The 20,978-nt window shown below is 54.1% G+C and overlaps 1 protein-coding gene across 1 annotated transcript; it reads right to left on the bottom strand.

Annotated features, from left to right (window-relative positions):
- Positions 1–1,927: 1,927 nt before the first annotated feature.
- Positions 1,928–19,700, bottom strand: ZIC4 (Zic family member 4). Its single transcript, XM_043474072.1, is given in 6 exon segments — positions 1,928–4,706; positions 6,778–7,096; positions 11,585–12,202; positions 18,122–18,206; positions 19,383–19,403; positions 19,405–19,700. Coding segments are annotated over 6 exon segments (1,158 nt in total). The 5' UTR covers positions 19,519–19,700; the 3' UTR covers positions 1,928–4,705.
- Between the last annotated feature and the right edge of the window lie 1,278 nt (positions 19,701–20,978).

Genomic DNA, 20,978 nt, shown 5'->3' with positions numbered 1-20,978 from the left:
AGCGGCTAAGGCGTCCCCAACCTTCCCTCGAGGCTACCGGTGTGGGATCGGAGGTGGGCAACTCCCCTACAGATTTTCTCAAGGGTGAACTAGCCAGGGGCACTCGGGCTCCAGTGACCACCCCTCTGCCAAAGGTCACACCATTCAACTTTTCTGCCAAAAATAACTTTTCTCCCAAGGAAGCCGGAGCACTCGGCAGCCGAGTGCCCAGCACACTCGCGCTGTCCTCTCCCTCGCTCTGGAACCTGGCCGGTTCAGTCTCGGGTCCTCCGCCTGCGACCCGCGTGGCGCGGCGGGGGCGAGGGGGCACGGGCCGCTGCCCTCCGCGCAGCTCCTCTCGGCTCCCGGGGCAGGCTGGGCTACGACTCGCCTGGCGACCCCGCGGCACAGCGCGGGCCCGGGCGGGACGAGGGCGGCGTAGCTGGAGGGGCCGAGCGCTCCTCTGGCGGCCGCGAGGCTCCAGGCACCGGACCAGGCCCAGGGTCCCGGGGCCTTCCTTGTGCTCACGTGCTCCCCCAAGGATTCCGTCGGTGAACCGGCTTAATGAGCGCCGTCTCCCGCAGAGGCAGGGCGCGGAGACCCCAGCAGCTGGAGAGGCTCCATCCGGCCCAGGCCGGAGGGGGGACCCTTCCGCGAGAAGGACGGGAGGGGGCGCTCACCCAGGACTGCGGGCCAGGAACCTCTTCCCCCTCGTCGCCCTCGGACGGGCCGCCCCCTGGGGCTGTCTTTCCACACTCGCGCGTCGCCCTGGCACCTTTGCGCGCCGGGGTCCCTCCCGCAACCTCTCTGCTGGCCTGCCACCCTAGCCCTCCGAGCTGGTTCTCCCGAGGTGTTCTCGAAGGGAGCCTAGCACCCAGAGCCCCAGAGTCGTGTCCTCCCACCCACTCAGCTCATCTCAAGCCCCAGCCGGGCCCCGAAACCCCCCTTCTCTTCCATCAGGAAGGGGTCGGGCGGACGCTGTGCCTGCGCGTTAGGAGCGGAGGAGCAAGGCGCGCGGGTGGCCGCAGGGGAGGGCGGGAGGAGGCTCCGGTGGTTCGGGTGGTACTGGTACTTCTGAAATAATTTCTCCAGTGGCTGGACGGGGTAGGAGAGAGCTTCTCCATCAGATGCTAAAACTCACTGAATCCCAACCTCCCAATCCGGGCTCAGAGAAGGGTCCTGTGGCCTCGGGCTTGGCTGCCGGCAATTCCCTGAAGGGAGGTGAATGGTCTGAGCACCGGCTACTCCCCGACGGGAATGGCGTCCGCTGGGAAGACTCCTGCGGGCAACTGTACTCGAAGCACCTTCATGAGGGCTGATGTTTGGCGTTGTGCTTAGTCGCTCGGTCGAGTCCGACCTCGCGGCCCCGTGGACTGCAGCCCGCCAGGCTCCTCTGCTCATGGGATTTCCCAAGCAAGATGCTCGATTGGGGTCCCATGCCCTCCTCCAGGGGATCTTCTCCAACCAGGGATCGAACCCACTTCTCCCGCATTGCAGGAGGATTCTTTACCGTCTGAGCCACCAGGGAAGCCCCATCAGGGCTTAGGGAAGACGTGGAGGCAGCCTGCCCTCTCGTTTTCTTTGTTTTCTTCCTGCCAGGTACCAGGCATTTCTCTAGGAAGTTAGATGTGGTTTGTGAGAGGTTGCGGTACTGCAAGACAGCCCTGCCGGGAACACACCTAAAGCATCGGCCTACCTTTTCCCATTCCGCGATGGAAACCAGTTAAGGGGTGCCAGTGTTACTGGGGTGAGAGTGGGGGCGAGAGAAGTCTTCTCTAAGACCCCGCTCTGGTGGATCCTTCTGTTTTTGCTGCTCCAAACGACTAGACTTTGGAGATGTATCTGGAAGTCGTGAGGGATGGCAGGGAAAAGGACGGGATGCTGCTGGGCGGGCCCCAAATCTCTCCCAAGACGACGAGGCAACAACAGGACACTCGAATTCCAGAGGGAAAGGGGAACATCACATCGTTTATTTCCAAAGAAAATAGGGAAACGTATCTCCATGTACATGAAGATCTTTGGAGGCAAAAGGAATCACAGGTTTAATTCATTTTTACATATTTACAGCAGATTGAACCACAGGTTTCAACTATATTTTCATTCAACAATCACTTTCAGTGAAATACATAACAACTTTTTTCCTTTCAAGTTAGTTCATAATTTAAGGAGCTAAGGGGACAGATGATAAATCACTAGCAGTGTGGGTAGAGAGGGTACCAAATAGTCTAAGGTTTCAGCCAGGCTTTCTTGCGTGGGTAAATTATGATCACAAAACATTTGCCTGTCTGTATAATTCACATTCATTGCAATCATTACATTTTCCCATAAATTAGCAATATAAACAAACATGTGGGGACCTCCAGTAAACAAATAAAAATCAATATAAGAGACAACATTTTGTAGCAACTATAATAACAGCATGGGTTACAGCTTGGGGAAACTTCTTTACAAATCATTTAGTCAGCACACACGGGGGTAGGGAGGCTGGAATCCTCCTTTATGTAAAACACCTTTAAAACCACATCAAAATGTCTGGGGCAAGCTGGACTGGGTGAAAGTCTCTCTCTCTCTTTCCTGGGCACAATATAAAATGGAGGACTGCACATGGGGATGGGGGAGCGGGACGTTTGCATGCACTTTGGGGTCGAGGACCTTCTGAACTCCAATTGCCAAGATGCTTTAGAAAACAGGAAATTATAAAAATGTCTCTCTCCCTCAAGCCCCTCTTCTTTCTATTAACGGCAGAAAGGGCTTGCTGATAGCTGCTAGTGGGAAGAAACACACAATGGGTCTATTTTTAGCTGAGATTGTCTTTGAAGGAGCAGGAAATATGAACAATTGCACTGCTGCAGCTTTAGGTTCCAAGGATCGGGAGCACGAATAGTGGGAGCGTGAGGGGTCCCCAGTGACCTGACTTGGACTGAGTGCAGAGCAGCAGAGAGAAGCAGGCCCGCAGTGGGGCTTAGGGTGTCTCCGCTGTGGCTTCACTGTCTCTGCATTCTTCCCCTCCTGTCCCAGAGCCTGGGCAAAGAGCCCCCTCAACATCTGCACACCTCCACAGGCTCTGGGCCTGATGTCTCTGCAATGCTTTTGTTTTCCCCTTGGCAGGACTTAGCCCTAAGTTACCAGTTAGTGTAGTCTGCATGTATTTTTTTTTTTTAAGAAGTTAGATTTTATCTCTTTAGAAACGGTTTGAAACTAACGGGGCAGAGAGAGTTTGACAGAGAGGAGAACAAATCGCTGACAAAGAGCCTTTTCCGTTTCATCAGCGTTGTTAGGACGACAAGGAGGAATGTCTCAGATAATAACTCCCACTTCAAAGATTTCTCAGCTGAATAGAAAGCGGACCATCCTTTTTATTCAACCACAAGGACTGGCACTAAAGAAGACTCCACTGTTTGATTTTTTTTTTCCACCGTGTTTATTTTTCCCCTATTCACAGGGGTACTTGGATAAAATAAACAACAAGACAATTAAGGGAACACGGACTTCTAACTCTCCTTCCATCTTCCCTATCCCCTTGGCCTTGGGCTCTTGAGTCTGTAACCAGGCCAGCCAGGCCTCTGGGGGTCCCTACACCCCACCCTGGGGAGAAACAAGTTTGGGGGTGTGTGAGAAACTTCTGGGACAGAGGGGCCGAATGAGCTGTGCTGTGGGCCAGAGTGAAATGTCCCAAAGGCACAATCGGAACTCCCCAGACTCATCCAGGGCGGTTCCTGCTCCTTCCCCCAAGTCCCATTCAAATTCAGGCCTCCAACCTGCTCCCGAGGCGGAGAGCTGCTCGACACAAAACCGAGCTGGGGATGCTCATTTGTTAAGCTTCCGAGCTTGCCCGAAAGTTATTTACTCCTGACCCTGGAGCCTCTTCAGGGCGCAGTCAAGTTGCGCGGAGTCCGGCTCCTCCCTTTCCTGAAAGCGTCCCTGGTGTCAAGCGCCCCTCCCCCGCCCCAGAGTGCAAGGTGAACCCCTAAACGCTGGCGAGGCAGGTCCTAAGGAGGAAGTATATACTGGAGACAGTGACAGTATTAAATGGCGTGAAAGCAAAGGTCAGCGCAAATGTATCTTAATAGAGTGTCTGCAGTGAAGTGTGCCGCCTTTGAAGCGGCCGCTCCCCGCGCGTATTTCCATGGCGAGCCTAACGCGGCATGCTGGTGCACCGTCAAACTCACACTTTCAACCCCAAAACCCGACTCTTTGAACAACCCGAGTTTGATTAGACCTTTCTCCTTTTCTTTCCCCTCTTACAAACCATTTCCTCGCCTTTAGAAACTCGCCATCAAACCCAAATGCGCCCTCTGATCACCGCAGAAAGCAGAAACAAAGGGGGCTGAGCGGCGATTCAAGCGGCCCTTTTCTTCCCTCACATTATTATCCATTTTTATTATGATCGGGAACAAGTGCCCATTCGCGTGGGTTTTGTTTACCGGAAATTAAATGAAAATGATTTAGTCCGCGTCAAACAAAAATATATACTTGTATACACAAGAAAAAAGGCCTGTTAGACGTAAATATTATGTCCTTAATGAAAAGCCTGGACGGGCTCCAGGCTCGGCCTTTCAGGATTTCAGTGCGACTTGCCCATTGCCATAGAAATCCTAACTTACCATGAAGATGCACCGTGGCGAAGAAACATTGCTTTGTGCGCGGCCCCTTTGATGTCGCAGGCGCGAGATGCGGGCGCTCAGCTGCGCCGGGCGAGATTACCTTGCGAGCAACGCGGTGGACATCTGTAACAAGCAAATGAAAAATTAAAGGCGATTAGTGATCGACTACGCATTTTTAATTTTATTTCATTATTTTGCATGGGGGTGGAAGGAAAAATGGGGCCTAGAAAAGCAAGAGAAAGAAAGGAGTCCTCTTTGGAGACTGGGACATTTTTTTTACCATCTTCAGAAGAAGCAAGTTCCCCAGATGTCCCCTGCACCTTGGCGGCGGGGCGGGAGTTGCTGGATGAGAGAACCGTTTGCAGCCGACCTCCAGCCCTCGGCCAGACGGCCTCTGGGCCCTATTGTGGTGGGGGCAGGGCGGGAAGAGGACTGCAGAGCCCCTTCCACAAGGGCGACTTCACTAGAGATGTATTTGGAAGATTCGAGTTTTTATTAGGGGTCATGGAAACAGTCCCTCTCCAGTTAGGACGTTATTTATCTGATGGAAGTGTATGGCGATGGGGCAGGAGTGACAGTCTTCCAACGGTGTCTGCAGAGGCAGAAACAGAAGAAAAGCCAGCAGAGTGGCAGAATCTGGGCTGGTTTGCTGTGTCCAGCTTTTTAACTGAGCTCTTTGGGGGCTCCCCATAGGTAGGAGTATCACACCTCTACTTATCTCCAAATTCTTAAGGGACTGAGACGGGTCTACCAAAACTTTTCCCTGTCTTTTTTATCTGCCCCTCCCCCCAAATCTTAGCAAGACTTTTGGGGCAGCGCCATCCTCCCTTCAGAGGGTAACTGACTGGGAACCAGGCCCTCATCTTTCCTCCCCCTTGGCACAATTGCAGGCTTTCCTTTTCCCTGCCCCCAACATCCGGTTCTTTTTCAGCGATTTGGTACCCAGCACATCAAATACACGTTCAATCTAGACCCATTGGGTGTTTGCCTTCAAAATATTTATTCTCGAAGTTTGTCTCTTGTCCCACGCAACCCCCCCCCCCGTTTTTAAACAAAACCAACATTGTGTGATTTTTGACAAAGACCATCAGAGAATTGCTGCGATGCACCCGGACACTGTCGCCCAGGCGGGACCCCTCTGCTGCGGAGGCCTAGACTCAATGACGTCACTGGTCCACTCTGCATCCCAACCGCCCAGCACCCACAAGACTCCACAGCCAGCTCCTGGACCAGGGTGGGGCGTGGGGGGAGCGTGACTGGTCTGTGGAGTCCTCAGAGCATTGGCTCCCAAAGCCCCTTTAGCACACTCTCTGTTGTGTCCCGTGTTGGGCCTTCTCTCCTAGCCCCGGTGAATAACGTAGGCCGCGGCCGCAGCCCAGGCCGCAGACTGTGCCCGGGCCAGCCTACGGAGGAGGCGCACACGATCCGCAGGGCAGGTGCCTAACCGCCCCTCCCACACCCCCACCCCCACTTCCCTCTCGTGTCCTTACAGAAGTGGCTGGAAATCTTTCGATCTGGGACTGGAACAGCTGGGGGAGGGGGAGTGTAGGGAGGCAAAAGAAGAAAGCAGGAGAGGAGGTAAGGGCTCGTGAGTTTCCTCTGCCACCTTCCCCAGCAGGAATTCCGCGGCGGCTCCGACTGGGAGCTGGGAAGGGAGTAGGGGTCGCTGCGCAGAGCCCCAGGCCTCGGGGAAAACATTTCCCACTCCGTGAACACACAGGGCTTCGTGGTCTTACTTTTGCCACCTGCAGTTGCCAAGATGGCGCAGAAACTCCCCTAAGATGTGTGTGTTTGCTTTTTTTCACCTTCTGCCTCTTTCTCCATTTACCTTACCCCAACCCCGGCTTCACGCTACCCGGTCGAGGGCATCTGGGTGGGTGGGCAGGGTGCTGGATGTGACTGCACAATCCCTGTGGGTACCTTATGGATACTTTGAGACAATGGACATTAAACTGGCATATTCGGTGAGCTCTGCCCCCGATCAGTGGTGACCTCCCTCCCTTCCCGCTCCCCTCGCTTCCTCCCTCACTGTCTCTTCCAGCCTCAGGAGCCGGGCCTAGACCTGCCCGTCAGCGGAGCGGAAGCAGCACCGGCAGCAGCAGCCTTCGCACAGGCGGCGGCGGCGGCGGCGGCGGGGCCAGGCGGCGGCGGCGCGGGGGCAGCCGCCGCGGGGCCCGCGCCCGGACCCACGTACCATTCGCTCAGGTCGGCGCCCCGCGCCGCCGCCGCCGCCGAGGAGGCCGCCGGGGGCTCGCGGCCGAAGTCCGACGAGGGCGACACGAGGGCAGACGGCGCGGCCGAGTCGTAGCCGGAGCCGGGCGGCGGCGGCGAGCGCCCGTGCACCTTCATGTGCTTGCGCAGCGAGCTGGGGTGCGTGTAGCACTTGTCGCAGCCGCGCACTTTGCACGCGTAGGGCTTGTCGCTCGTGTGCACGTGCGAGTGCTTCTTGCGGTCGCTGCTGTTGGCGAAGCGCCGCTCGCAGCCGTCGAACTCGCACCTGAAGGGCTTCTCCCCTGGCGGAGGCAACGCAGAGACGTTAGTGCGCGCGCCGACATCGCTACCCTTTCCCAGCTTCTCTCCCATTTTGGGGAAGAGGGCCACACACAAAAATTCAGAAACCTGCTTCCCCGGCGCAGCAGGCCCGGCACCCCCTCCCCCCACTCCGAGCGCCCCCCCAGCTCTCCCCTGCAAGCCTGCGGCCCTCCCCCTCTCCCGCCTGGGCCTGGGGGGAGGGGAGGGAGGAGGAGCGACAAAGACTCCATCTTAGTCCAGTTGCCTTCTTGGGAATATCCAGAGCCACTCCGGTTGTTTTCCTCCAAATTTTCTCCACTCGGAGCCAGAAGCACCTTTGCCCGGAGAATAGAGTTGACTGTGGAGCTCGCATCTGCTCAATTTAAAGTTGCTGTTCCAGCCAAACGTCTCTGCTCGCCCCCCCCCCCCCCCCCCCCCGCCTAGCGGCCCACCCCGCACACATCCAGTTCTGGCCCACATCGTTTCCTAAAGTAGGTTTTGTGCAAACGCCAAGGCGATGGGGTACTTTCAGGATGCGCAGCCGATGCACACGGCGCGTGCCCAACGTGTACTCGAGCTGCCGGGAAAGGTATTCTGAGAAATGATTCACTTCAGTCGCGATTTTTACGGGAAATGGAGCCCCCTCCCCTTCCCCTTTACCCCCCGAGGGCAAACATTTAGCAGCATTCTTCAAATCTTGCCTAAACTGTCCGGGATCCCTCCAGATACGCGCGCAGGCAATAATATTTTATTACGCTGCTCCAGCGGCCTCCTGGAGACTGTGCCTCGGGCAGCCGTCTCTCCCAGTCCAAACTGACTGCGAGAGGTCGAGCGGCCTCCAGAGACCACCCACGGCCCACGGTACGGCCTCCCGGGCCCGAGCAGGGAAACCAGCGAGGCAGGTTCTGCCCGGGCCAAGCGGGCTCTGTGGCCTCTCCAGTGATCGCACCCTTGTCGCGGCGGCTTCAGCAGGAGCGCAGCTGCTGCGGTCCGGCCGGGCCTGGCTAGTTGGACTGGAGGGCAGGCGGGCAGCCGGCGTAGACCCGGGAGGGCTCGGCTCGCGGTGCGATGCCCAGTGGAGCCGCGCGAAGGCGCGAGCGCGCGTTAGGGTGGGAATACTGGCCGCGGACCGAGACTCAGCCTGGGAGCTCACAGCCCGCTGGACCCGCTAGCGTCTGGGGGAGGAAGGGACCGCAAGAATCCGGAAGCCCAGTTTTCTGCAGGAGCTGCAGATGCTGCGGGAAGGAGAGGAAGAAATGTCCGGGCGCTTTAAACAAACGGAGGCTGTCGGGCGCCCTGGGTTGAGGGAGAGGCTACCGAGCGTCTGGCTAAGGAGGAAGGGATCACGGCTGGAGGACTGTTTGCCTTTGTGGTCCTTCTCCCGCCGCTTCCAGGAGAGATGAGTTCTTTGGGGCAGGTTTGAATAAACAAAGCCCCTGTTCCCGAGTCCCGTGGAGGCTTCGGCTGACCCAGAGGTTTGCGCACAACCCTCGCCTCCGCCCGGCAGCGGGTTAGAAGCCCAAGGCTCCCTCACCGCCCGGCCGCTGTGAGTTCCCACTGCAGCAGTATTGTTAGTTCAGTGGAGACAGTGGGCGCTGCTGGCATCTGCCGTTTCTCGGCACAGTTGTATAATTTTATTTAAAAAAAAAAATAGGAGAACGATGCAGAATAAACCAGTGTCCCGATATGCCTCTCCTTTTCTCCCTTCTGCTCCCTGTCAGCATTTGCAAAACTACAACTTTTCTTCCTCCCTTCCTTCCGTCTTTTCTTTCTAAAATCACTTTCAAAAACCATGTAATTCAGGGCCTGCAAAAGAAAGCAAGACTTGCCAAGACAACAGAGGAGAAATAGAATTTGAGGTCGATTGCAACCCCCAATATTGCTTCCCTCCCCAATCCATCTTGTGAGCGCCCTGTTGAACATTCACGTAAAACAGAAATAATGATTTCGTCCCAGACGAGGTACTGAGGCGAAAAAAGCAGGGCACTGAAGGTGATACGGGCAGGCTGGTAGTTCGCAGGCCCAGGGGAGGCCGCGCCCCGGCGCCCGCCCGGCCTCTCCGCAGCAGCAGGAGGAGCCCCGGGCTCCTCGCCTAACTGCACACCCCACCCCAGCCCACCCCGCCCCTACACCCAACACGCAGCCTCCCGCCCTCTCCCTCCCATCAGATCTGGGCGCCGCGCCCTGGGTGGGTGGGTGGATGGATGTGGGGAAGCAGGGTTGGGCCGGGGTCCTGCAGCCCGCCCCGAGCAGCCTGGGCCTGAGGCTGAGTCCTGAAAGGCCGGCAGTCTCCTCCCAGAGGCTCAGCCGCCGAAAGAGGCCTCCTTCCCCGGCCCGGCGCCAGGCCCGCCCGACAAAGTTAGGCAGCGGCGGGGCGGTTCGGCTCGCGCCATTTTCTCGCACTTGTGGCTGGGCCGGGATCTCCGAGCATCGGCCCCGGCGCGGCCTCTTCTCCTCTGCCTTGGATCCCAGCCCTGCCTCCCTCTACCGTCAGCCTGGGAAAGTGGGGCGAGCCACCGGCCCAGGGGTCCGGGGAAGGGCGCCGGGCAGCCGGCCCGCGTCTCCCTCGCGGCAGCACCATTGTTCCGGGATCGCTGTGACCACCGCGAAGAGAAAGCTTTCGGAGTGGGCTCGGAGCCGCTGCCTCTGAAGCCGGGCCCGGCATTCGGATCCGAGAAAATCTCAACTCCCAAGAAAGCGGCTCCTGATTGCCGCTCCCGCGACTCAAGGAAATGAAACGCCATTAATATTTGAAAAGGCAATTATTTTCCTGTTGAATCGAGAACTGTCTTCATGAATAATTTGTAGTGAGGTCTATTGCCATTTCAGAAACATTTTGTTGTTGTTGTTGTTTTTCTCCTCTTTTCATTACTTAGGAGGAGGGTTTGAGGGAAACGCCAGGGCAGAAGCTCTGTAATTTTTTTTTTTTTAATTCCGTGCTAATGAATCAGGACTGCCAGTAGAAAGGGAAAGGATGTACTTAGAATTCTGTTGTGAACAGCCGCAACCTGAGCCAGCTCGGGCGCACTGGACTTGCTTCTCTGCTGTAGGTCGATTGCACTGAGAATTTAACCATTTTCTGCTTCACGGACTTCAAACAGTAGGCCGGCAAAGAGCAGTAAAAGTTTGTTTGTTTAAAACCCCCTGTCATTAAAAATGAGTTCCTTCTCTGGCTCAGGACTCGAGTCTACCTTCGCGGTGCGGGTCGCCAGCTCGATGAATAGCGAGCCTGAGGGCGGCGATCTGGGTCTCACTTCTCTCCTTCTTCCCCTGGATAAAAATCGGAGGGGGCGGGGAACAAACTCTTGCAAGAGATTGTGGCGGGGGGGTGGATCCTGGAAGCAGCTCGGATAAACCGTATGTTTCCGGAAATAAAGTAGGAGACTAACTGAACTTTTCTTGCCTCCGAGTGTGCCAAGACTGCAGGGTTTGGGGGGAGAGAGTGGGATTTTAGCAAGCTTCTTTTCCTGGGCAGTGCCAGCCTAGGGGAATTCTTTGATAATTGCTGATGTTTCCACCAAGAATAGAGGTAAGGCAGAATGCCAGGGAGTAGAAAGGGGCACTAAGCTGAAGCTTATTTCATCCTTTCTGTCTCTTCCATATGTCCCCTTCTCCTGCCTCCAAAATGGAGGAGGAGAGATGTTGACTTCATAAACTTTGAGGAAGCAGGGCAAGAAAACCCTAGCTAAGGAGAGCGAAAACCCTGACTGCTAAACTAATTAATATAACTTCACAGGCTGTTCTGGGAAGTGTGAAAACTTTCTCCTTGCAATTGCATTAATTAGAGATGCTTCTGGCCAGAGGAGTTCAACTTTCCAGGCTCATGGGCTCGCTCCTTTCCTTTCTGTTAACTAGAACTAACAGATGTTGTTGACACATGTCCCCATTTCACTTAACAGCTCAGTAAATGACATTTAAGGCAGATGAGTCTCCTTGGGTCTCTGCTAAAGCAAAAGAGTCTGTGAAACATCCGGAGTATGGGTGGCCACGGCTTCAGAATAGAGGTGAAGTTAGCCAACGAGACTCCCAAGTCCTAAAGAAGGCTCCAACGGGCTGGAGAGCTCTCCGTCCAGGTGGCGGTCAGGTTGTCAGGCCGACCCCTGCAAGACTACTCCCCACACAATTCCAAGGGGACCAGGAAAACAGACTGTTGCTGTGTCTTCACAACTCTGATGAACGGTGCCCTTTAGAATACCTTAATAGCAAACTCGATAAGCAGGGACCACACATTTGCACACACAGAAACCCAAGCACCCTCCCCACCCCCTCCAGCAGAAATCTCACACTATCCTTCCCACACACAGCCTCAGGAAACTTCTGCGACTCTAATAGAAGGGCATAATTAATATTTTATGAACTTGGCTCATGGAAGCACCAAAATATTCCTCCTCCCCCCAGGTGGAACTTGAGGAAATCCAGCTGGAAGGCCCCAAGGAGGCCCCCCTTTCCCCCAGAGGGTCCGCACGAAACAGACAGTGCTGAATACTGACCTGTGTGAGTTCTTTTGTGTATTTTGAGATTTTCTGATCTAGCAAAGACTTTCCCACACCCCGGGAAGGGACAGGGGAAGGGCTTCTCGCCCGTGTGCACGCGGATGTGATTTACAAGTTTGTACTTGGCTTTAAAGGGCTTGCCCTGGCGCGGACACTCCTCCCAGAAGCAGATGTGGTTGGCCTGCTCCGGGCCGCCGACGTGCTCCACGGTGACGTGCGTGACCAGCTCGTGCATCGTGCTGAAAGTTTTGGAGCAAAGGCGCGGGGGCACTGGGCCGTCGGCCGCCAGCCACTTGCAGATCAGCTCCTGTTTGATGGGCTGGCGCATGTAGCGGAAGAAGGCGCCGGGGCCGTGGGGCGCGGCGAGGTTCACGGTCAGGTTCATGCTCCCGTAGCCGTGCAGGGCGGCGGCGGCTGCCAGGGCGTCGCTGCGGGCCACAGGTCCCGGCGGGAAAGGTTCAGGTCGCGCGTACATGTCTCCGGGGAGCCCCAGACGCAGGAGTCCATTCAGAGTGCCGCCAGGGGAGGCCTGGGGAGGCTGCTCGTGAAGGCCCGGGAACACCGAGGGGCTGGAGGCGGCAGCGAGCTGGGGGCCATGGTGTCCGGAGCTGCTACCTGTTGTTGAGACAAACAGTGCGAATGAGAAGGTGTGGCGGGGGCTGAGCGTTCTGCCGGGCCCCAGGGGGCAGGCCCAGCCCAGCCACACCGCGGCCTCTGCGGTCAGCGCCGGGACCGGGAGTCAGACGGCGGCGGTTGCGACCCGGGTGGACACCGCGGGGCAAGCGCCGCCGTCGCGGCCAGACTGGGCGGCTGTTTCGTAGAGCCCCCTGCCGCTTGGTGAGCAGGGGAGTGATTGTGCCGGCGGGGTAGATGGAAGGGGTTGTGGGGTGCGCAAAGCTGAGTCTGTGGGTTGCTGGGGGCGGGGGGGGGGCCGGGCTCTGCTCCAAAGGGGTCCGACCGGCCGCTCCGAGTGCGCTTTGGCGGCCAGCTCCCCGGGGTGGGGGGGCGGGGGAAAGTGGCGATGTTGTAGGCGGCGGTGGTGCCCGAGCGCCCCGGCCATATATACGAATTTCAGCGCCCAGATCGGCTGAGAGAAGGAGGCTTGCTGCATCCCGGCCGGGGCTCCCTGGAGCTCCTTGGGTCGGGGCACTCAGGCCACCGTCACCTAAAAGCGCGGAGGGGAGAGAACGATCACAAACAACTTCTGCAAAGTTCTCCCCCCCGCCCCCCGAGTTTGGGGTTGTGACTTTTTTTTTCTTCCTCTCTCGCTCTCGGTCTTTAATGTCTACTTGAAATCCCTTGCACTACAGAGGCAGCAGCGGGGCGCGTGAGGAAGTGAATAGAGATTCGGGGCCGTGGCCCGGGCCCGCCGAGAGGAACAATCGCCTAGGTCGCCCATTGGCCCGCGGCCCGGCCCGACGTCAGCGATGACAGGTCTCTCCGCACGGGGGACACACACGGACACACACGCACGGAGTCACAGCTGCTCGGCTCCCCGCCCCGCCCCCCGTCTCGCGCAGCTACTGCTCATGCGCTTTGACCCGGGCACGGATTCCTTTCTCTACTCGGGAGCCCCCTCCGCTCCGCTCCCGAAAGCTAGGCAGATCGGCTCGGCCTCCGCGCTCTCGGAAGCGAGCGAGGCTGGGTTTTGCCTCCAGTCACCACGACTTCGGGGAGGGGCCGTTGCGAAGTGCGTCATGTCCTCCGGGCGGCCCGGAGCCCCCAGCCCTGCCGCCGCGGGCGCGCGGGCACGGCTGCCTGCTTCGGCAGCTGGTCCCAGGTGTCGGGAGGAGGCGAGGGCCGGGGATCCCGGGAGGAAAGGCGGCTGCAGATTAGGAGGCCGAGAGCAGGGGAGCTCCCGGGCTAGCAGCCCTTGCCCCTAATTATGTTTTCTCGCTTTCTCCGAATTTGCTTGGTCGCTCAGCTTTCTCGCTCTCGCTCTTTCTCCAGCTCTCGCTCTCAATTCCACGAGCCCTCTGAACACACTTCGCCTTCCTACTTAGAGCCTTTCTCCTCCGCTCCTCCTCTCTTTTCCCTCCACTCCATATTTTTCCCGTTTAGCCTTGTCGGCCCCTCTTCCCGGGTGCCTGGAACGCTCAGAGACGGGCGGACTCTAGAATCCGGCCCGGAACCGAGCCCCAGGAATGGTCCAGAGACGGTGATGACCTAGGAGAGGCTGGTTTTTAATCCACGCCGCCCCCCGGAGAGGGCCCAAGGACCCTTCCTCCCGGCCGCAAATCACTGCGAGCCGCGGGTCACAGAGACAAAGGCGAGGGGGGCGCGGCGAGGAGGGCGGGTCCTCGACCCCAGATCTCTTCCCTCGGTCCGTCTGCGGTCCTGCCCCTGAGAAAGGAGACGCCGGGAATCGCTTCCACCCTGAGTGCCCTCAGGCACTTGTTGCCTGCGGCCGGAGTCTGTCCTCGGCTAGCTTGCCTAGAGCCGAGGCCACGTTGTCCGGCCAGGCTGTGAGAGCCACGGCCAGCCGCGGCCTCCTCTCCCGGACGCCCTCCCGGGTTCCGCTGTCTTGGGGTGGAGGGTCGGCCGGTGGAAGAAGCCTTCAGTCCTGGCCCAGCCGAGTGTGGCCTCAACGGGGCGGGGTGGGGGGGAGCGGTTCTTTGTTTGAGCCGACCGGCTGGGGCCGGCTGCAGCACCCGGCGTTTTAAAGGGCTGCTTGTCTTCAAGCCTGCCTTGCAGTCAGTAGCCGAAAATGCCAACCTAAGTTGTCTCTGGCCTCCCCGGAGGCCACAGAAAGCGCCCTCAAAGCAGTGAAAGACTTAAGAGAAGTTTTAAGGATTGGGTAAAAGACCCGGCTCCCCTAGCAGGGGGTGAGGCGTTTGGACAGGTTACAGGGAACCCTGATGGAGTTGACTGAGTTGCCTCAGCCACCCCCAGCACCAGGGACTATTCTTAAACATTTCCTGGTCAGTCAATAAGGATTTCTTTTAATTTTTTTAAAATAATTAACTTATGTATAATGGTTGGCAGAGTCTTTGAGACTTTCTTCGTTTAATGCATTGTTCCTTGCTCAGGGCCGCAATTTAGTGAGGGATTAACTTCCACAACCATTTCCCTCGGCTTTGACAAGTCCAGGTCTTTCTGCTCCTCCGGCCGGAAGAGCTTAAGCAAACTACCAATAGATGCTGCGTTAGCATTAAAAAAAGAAGAAGAAGATGAAGGAGAGCGTTTGACAGCCGGACCCCTTCTGCTCTGAAACCAAGGGCTTCCACCCAGTGGTGCTGAGACTGGACTTCAAGGATTCGTCTCCTTTCCTGGGCTTTTTCACCCTCTTGCAAACTCTCCCTTGCTGGATTTTATCCCCTCTGCCCACAGGTGCCTCCTTTCCATCTGCCCGCCCCCCATTTTCCCTTCCACAAAGCGCTGGTTTCAAGGCGTCCCATGGAGAAGGTGTCTTTTTGAATGGTACAGTGGTCTAGGCGAACCCATGAACCCATGATGGGTTCTGAAAACACATAGTCCAAAAACAAAACCAATGTCTTCCTTTATGGGACCTCTGGCCCAAAGGCTCTTTCTCCTAACCATTTATCAACATAGAACTTAGATCCTCCTGTAGCATTCAGGCCTAATTCAGTGTAGGGGCACTGCTGCACTAGTCCAGCAATTAAATTATTTTATTTAAATTAAAATATTTTCTTTCCCAATCAAAAGTAGGTGATCTACAACCTAACGTTCAGGTTGTTTGTCAAACTAACCATCTACTCTGGCTTCCATTAAAACTGATTTGCACAAAGAGGAACCACTCAGGATACATATGCGCTGTGACCCCATCTGTGTCAAAAGCTTTGAATAACAGCACAGAACAGGAGTATTCAAGTTGGTCTTTGGTTGTGGACTCTCTTGGAAACCTGGCAAACCTGGTGAACATTAATAATCCTGTGTTTGTTGTCCACACTCATAGCATATAACATTCCATTAGAAGGTGGTGAAAATAAAGATGCTTTTTTTTTTTTAACCATCTGAGTTTGTGGACACCCCCACCCCTGGAATTCGAAGCACCTCCACAGAAGCCAGGGATAAGAAGTAGAGGTTTTACACACAGAGACTGTTACTGCACCACAGAGTGTTTCTTGATAATTTTACCCATGAAAAGCTTTGAACATGTGTGTGACTTTTTGTGCCAACAGTGAAAAAGCAGATGCATCTGATTCAGCCAAATTCATGGACAGTAACCCGGCCCCATGGAGCTCCTGCCCAGATGCAGCCTTCTCCTGAAGCACTGAAAACATCTGGATGCATCCTGGGTAGATGCTTCTTGAGAAGTCAGGGGTCAGTTGACCTAAGGTCACTAAGGTTGCTTAATCTTTGCAAGTGCCTTGGAGCCACGTGGTTCACACTTTGGTTGGCTAAACACAGAATTGACCATGCATTCTCCCAGAGGGACATTTCCCCAGGGACAGATATAGAAAGGAGAAAAAACATTTTACTCACTATAATTTATAAAGAGGGACCTTTGGGTTGATAACATAAGGGTCTTCAAGGTGATTCTCTGAAATAAACCCCAAAGCAGCATCCAGCTTGTCACAGATGACAGGGCACCGAAATCAGGGAGGCATAATTTAGTTTTCAAGGCTCTTCCCCTGAGTCTTTCAGAACCCAGGAAGCAAGGATTCCAGGTTCCACTGACTATTGATTGGGCAGGCTGAGTGGTGCTGTCCCTCAGTAATGCTCAGAATTTTTCTTTCAGAAAGTTATCTCTCCACACTTACCCCAAATACCAAATGCTTGACTGGAGCAGTCTACTTTCTAACCATGCTGGGGAGTATAGCATTGTTGAGTCCACATTTCTGCTTGATATACAGAAAGAAAAAAGATACATTCTGCAGCTCAGAGATCTTCAGCAGAGTTCCAGGAAGCACTGCTGGTTTTCATAGGAACCTGTTTGGAGCAAGTTCCACCACCAGGCTCCAGACATCCCTCCAGACCTCTGACTCATGCCCTAAGTGTGGTTTACTCCAGCCATGATAAAGCAACATCATAAACTAAAGTGATTTTCTAGTCCTGCTGGATGGAAACATATTTGGTGACCCTACCATCTGCCATAGCAACTCACATCACTGGCTTAAGTGAGCAAAGGTCTAATTTCTCTTCCTTCGGGAGAAAAAAAAATGAGAGAGACGTACAGTCAATAGCTGGGCTATTTTTTCTATTTTGATCTTTTCACCAATGCTAAGTGATGATTTCTTGCAGGTTATGCTGAGAGCCAGGATCCCAAAAACTGAGGGCCACTGCTCAGAGCCTGGCCAAGCACTAACCTTGTTGGCTGAATAGTCTGCATCTGGGTCTGCAAAGTCACTGGTTTAATCTTTTCTTCTCTCTTTCTAGCTATGGTTACACCCAAAGCAGGGGGGAAAATCCTTTCATAGGCTATTCGTAGATAGAATTCAAGATTCCTAGAGTGAGAAGCTGTCTCTAGTCTTAAGGGGGGAAAAAAAAATACCTTAAGCCCCTGAAGCCTTCTATGGGTCCATGACGACATTATAAGAGGAGGTGAGATCTATCAGGATTTTGAAGATAAAGGAAGATACTCCTCCCCTCTGCTATGGAAGTTTGGGATTTAATTATCATTAGTGGAAGTACATATGAAAGAAAATATGCTTGGATAAAATTTAATTTTCAAACAAACCACCTTTTGACAAATGATTAGTAAACATGGTTAAAGGATCTTTCAGAACAGCACTAAGGAATTAAAACAACAGAATTTACATAATAACCACATTTCTCTAGAGAATTCTGCCATCAAATCCTCCCAAAATAATAGAAGAGAGTCATTTCGTAAGTTGTCCATTTAGCTTTTGTTGAGAAGGTTGCTTTTCCTATCAACAAGGCAGCTGTTGGTATTGGAGGCAACCATCAGCTGGTGGTGTAGTTGGAATGAGGCGGTCTAGATGCCTGAGAGGGGGAACTCTCAGCCCTAAATCATATGCTTATTCTAAATGGAATATTAAATTAAATTCTTCACAATGAAGGTATTCCTGACAGAGCGGCTGTCAGTCACTTCCCGTTCAGACACCACATTGTGGGAACATCGTGGCTGCCACATTGCAGAAGGCTGGTGTCCCTGGTAAAGATGATGCATATCATGTAAACCCCATCACCAAGATCAAAGTCTGCTCCTTTCATGGAAGCCAATACATGTCAAACCTCATTCCAATCAAATCGTCCGGAAATGAATTCAAGATGAATATGTCATAGAATAATGTGACAGTGGAACTGCAGAAGGTCAGGGGTTGTTGTTTCAATGAGAGAGTCGTCAAATATTAATTCTAGAACGTCCAGATGAGTAGACATTGAGGGGGATTAGCTGGTTGCTGGTGGGAAGTTGTGTTGTTGATTTGTATGCAAATGCATCAAACACTAAGGTTTTGTTTTAAGTTTCACTGGAATTCAAGAAACACCCCAAACTCACAACCAACATAACCAAAAATCAACAACAACAAAAAACATACAAAAGTAACTTACTTCTTACTTAAAAAATAACTTCAGCAGACCAATATTCAAACGAGGATACTAACTTACTTGACTCTTTCAGGGCGTTTCGGTAAAGCCGTATTCGTTTCCTCATCACCAAAGAAGTCTTGGATCTCATTTTCTGACTTTGAGCCTGTTTGGGAAGAAAAGACAGTCAGTAGTTAAATGATTTCCTAACATGTTTGTATGGCAAGACTGTATGGACTGAATGTATGAGTGAAAGTGCTGGTCTGAAGAGCTTTTCAGTGTTTCTTTGACTATTTTCAAATTTGCAAATGAAAGAATTCTGCTGAGAACTATCCCTCTTTACAGCAAAACAATATATCCTGGGTGATGAAAAATATTTAAAAACATCATTTTCCAACTAGATTTTTATCTGTAACTTATTTGTGGGTTTCTTCGCAAGTAGAGTTACCCACCATTTCCATCAGCCAATGTTCGAACATGTCTCATGCCAGAAATTGGAATTTTTTAAATCTGAGAAGCCCCCATCATTTTCTTTAAACTTATTAATTAATTAAGTTTAGCGAGAAGGAGGGCTGGGTGTCCTTTGGGAGGTGAGCAGGTTAAAAATTGAGTTGTAAGTGTTGGAACTGATAGGAGAGGGAGTTTTTTTGCAGGTGCTTAGCTCCTGTTATGCCCAAGGTGATGTGGAATCCCTAAACGTCATATGGCTTGCACCTCCTCACCCATTTGGAAGCCGTAGCTGTTGGTTTTTTAAAGTTAATGTAAAATTCATCAGATTGCGGGGAGATTTTTTCTATCATTTGGTCCTGGCTGTCCACATTTCTTAGTCGAGAAGCTCAGAAATAACCCACCCCACCCCCAAAATATTCGCATTCCTCATCAGACTCACTTTGTGGATACAACTACCCGGTCTTTGGCCATCTTAAAGACTTAAACCCGCCCTGGGGAATCCCTGCATCTGTCAGGCAAGGCTGAAGGCGGTGGAACAGCCAAACAGGCGATTCACCCAGCCCCAACCCTCAATTTGGACTAGAAAGACAAACAGTCATTGAAAAGTTCTCAGGCCGGACAAACACAGCAAGCTCTTTGTCAATGAGGACGTCTGCCTGTCTTGACACTCCAGCCCACAGAACAAGCAGTTGTTTAACTTGTTGAACCACAGGCCAAATCCAAGTGGGGCTCTGCTATCTCAAAGGCTTTCCAGTTCTCTGTGCTCAAAGATCTCTTTCTCTAGCCTTCAATCCCCAGCCCGGGCTTGAACTGGCTTAGGTGTTTTCTCCCTTCCCTCTCCCGTCTTTTCTAGGTTCAAGTCTGAGGGGTGGGGGTAGGGGGTTAGACTCACCTCTTCCCAGAGTGTTTTATTTATTTTCAATTCTTTCTAACCAAAAGGCATCTGTCCCCAAAGGTAATAAGCTCCTTTCCGCACAGATCAGGAAAGAAAGGAAGCCCAACTTCACATTCCTACAGAAGGGCGGCATGCTGGGAGTCCTTGCTCTAAAATTTCCTCATGGCAGGATGTCTGGCACAGGAAAAGTCCTGGTTGGTTGGAACTAATAGAATTTACTTTTTTGCTTCAGAGGGAAATGGGTGTGAGTTTCCCTAGAGACCTCTGTCCACCCACAATGCTGCCTGAGCCCTCCCTTTAAGAGGCTTGGGTCACTTCTGCCCCCAGTCCTGGCGGTCCTTTGTGCATTATAAACCCAAAGGCATGCCAACAAATGTTTCAGAGGCTGGACTTCAGGCAGGCAACTGAGACCGACCTTGGGCTGCTCCCGTAGCAGCTCCATCACCGGCCTGTGCACGGAACCTGGGTAAATATCTTCTCCTTGGTTCAAACTCTGACCCCACTTAGCAAGCCAGTCATCTTGCTGAAGGAGGGGTAAGAGAATCTAGGAGCTGTCCCTGGGCCCCTGGACCTCAGGTTCTTGCCAACCCAGGGATCTAAAAGCCCTGAAAATTCTCGGCTTGGTTTTCCCCAGATGGTTGCTCCTGACTTGTCTTCTCACCCCAGCCCTGGGCACTGAATCACCAGCCGGAGCACAACCTGGAAACTTACTAGACTCTGCCTTCCTTCCCTTGAGACAAGGAAAGGGTGCCAATGAGCATCGGTAATTCATCGCGTTAGGGGAAAGCCACGAAAGTGGGGCCAGTGGGTACAGGCAAAAGGCATCATTTTTCTTTGCGGGGGAACACCAAGGCTGCACGTTGTGGGGTCGCCCTGGCAGGCTCCGGCCTGCCTAAGGTCAGAGGTCGTCTTCAGCCTGCTTCCCAAGCCAGCGACCTCAGTCCCCGAGCCTTCCCCGCTGCTCCACACTGATTACCCCGCAAGCGCGCCGGCAAGGGGATGCCCGCCTCTCGGCCACAGCTCCGCCAGCGGGGCAGGTGCAGAGCGGGGGGCGGGGTGGGGGTGCCTGCAGGCTGCCTAGGAGCGTCCGGGCTCCCGGCCTCTGCCCGCGGTCTGCGCTCGCCAGCTGCACCCGGCACCTCCCGGGTTCCCCTCCGTCGGGCCCTCAGGCGCCAGGAAGTTGGGCTGCCAGGCTGAGTTGTGCGACGGCCTTGACTCATTCTTCTGTTCCCTAGAGGGAAAAGCTAGGGTTCCTCCAGCTGGGGGCTGAAGTCTGGGCGACCTCCGTGTGCCCAGAATAGAATCTGCGTTAGTGGGTCCCTTAAAGGACCAGCCTGGACGTTGAACCGTCCCTTTGAATCGCCTCCCGCCTCCAAGCTGCCGGCGGCTAAAGTGGAAGGGTACGCGGTACCTCTTCGCGGGTCGCTCTGAGGCCATTGCTGTCGGAAAAGGGGTCGAAATATGATCTTGAAATCCAAAGGGAGTTTCCTGCAGACGGTGCAGGCTAAGTTGCGGCCCCTCCAACGCCCCTTCTCCATTCCTAAGACCTCGCTGGCTCCCAGCTGTCCCCACGGACTATTCATCAACTCCAAA

This window comes from Cervus canadensis, chromosome 7 (genome assembly GCF_019320065.1).
Source record: "Cervus canadensis isolate Bull #8, Minnesota chromosome 7, ASM1932006v1, whole genome shotgun sequence".
Taxonomy (NCBI): domain Eukaryota; kingdom Metazoa; phylum Chordata; class Mammalia; order Artiodactyla; family Cervidae; genus Cervus; species Cervus canadensis.
Note: the sequence above shows the minus strand (reverse complement) of the source record. Positions and strands in the feature narration are given on the sequence as shown.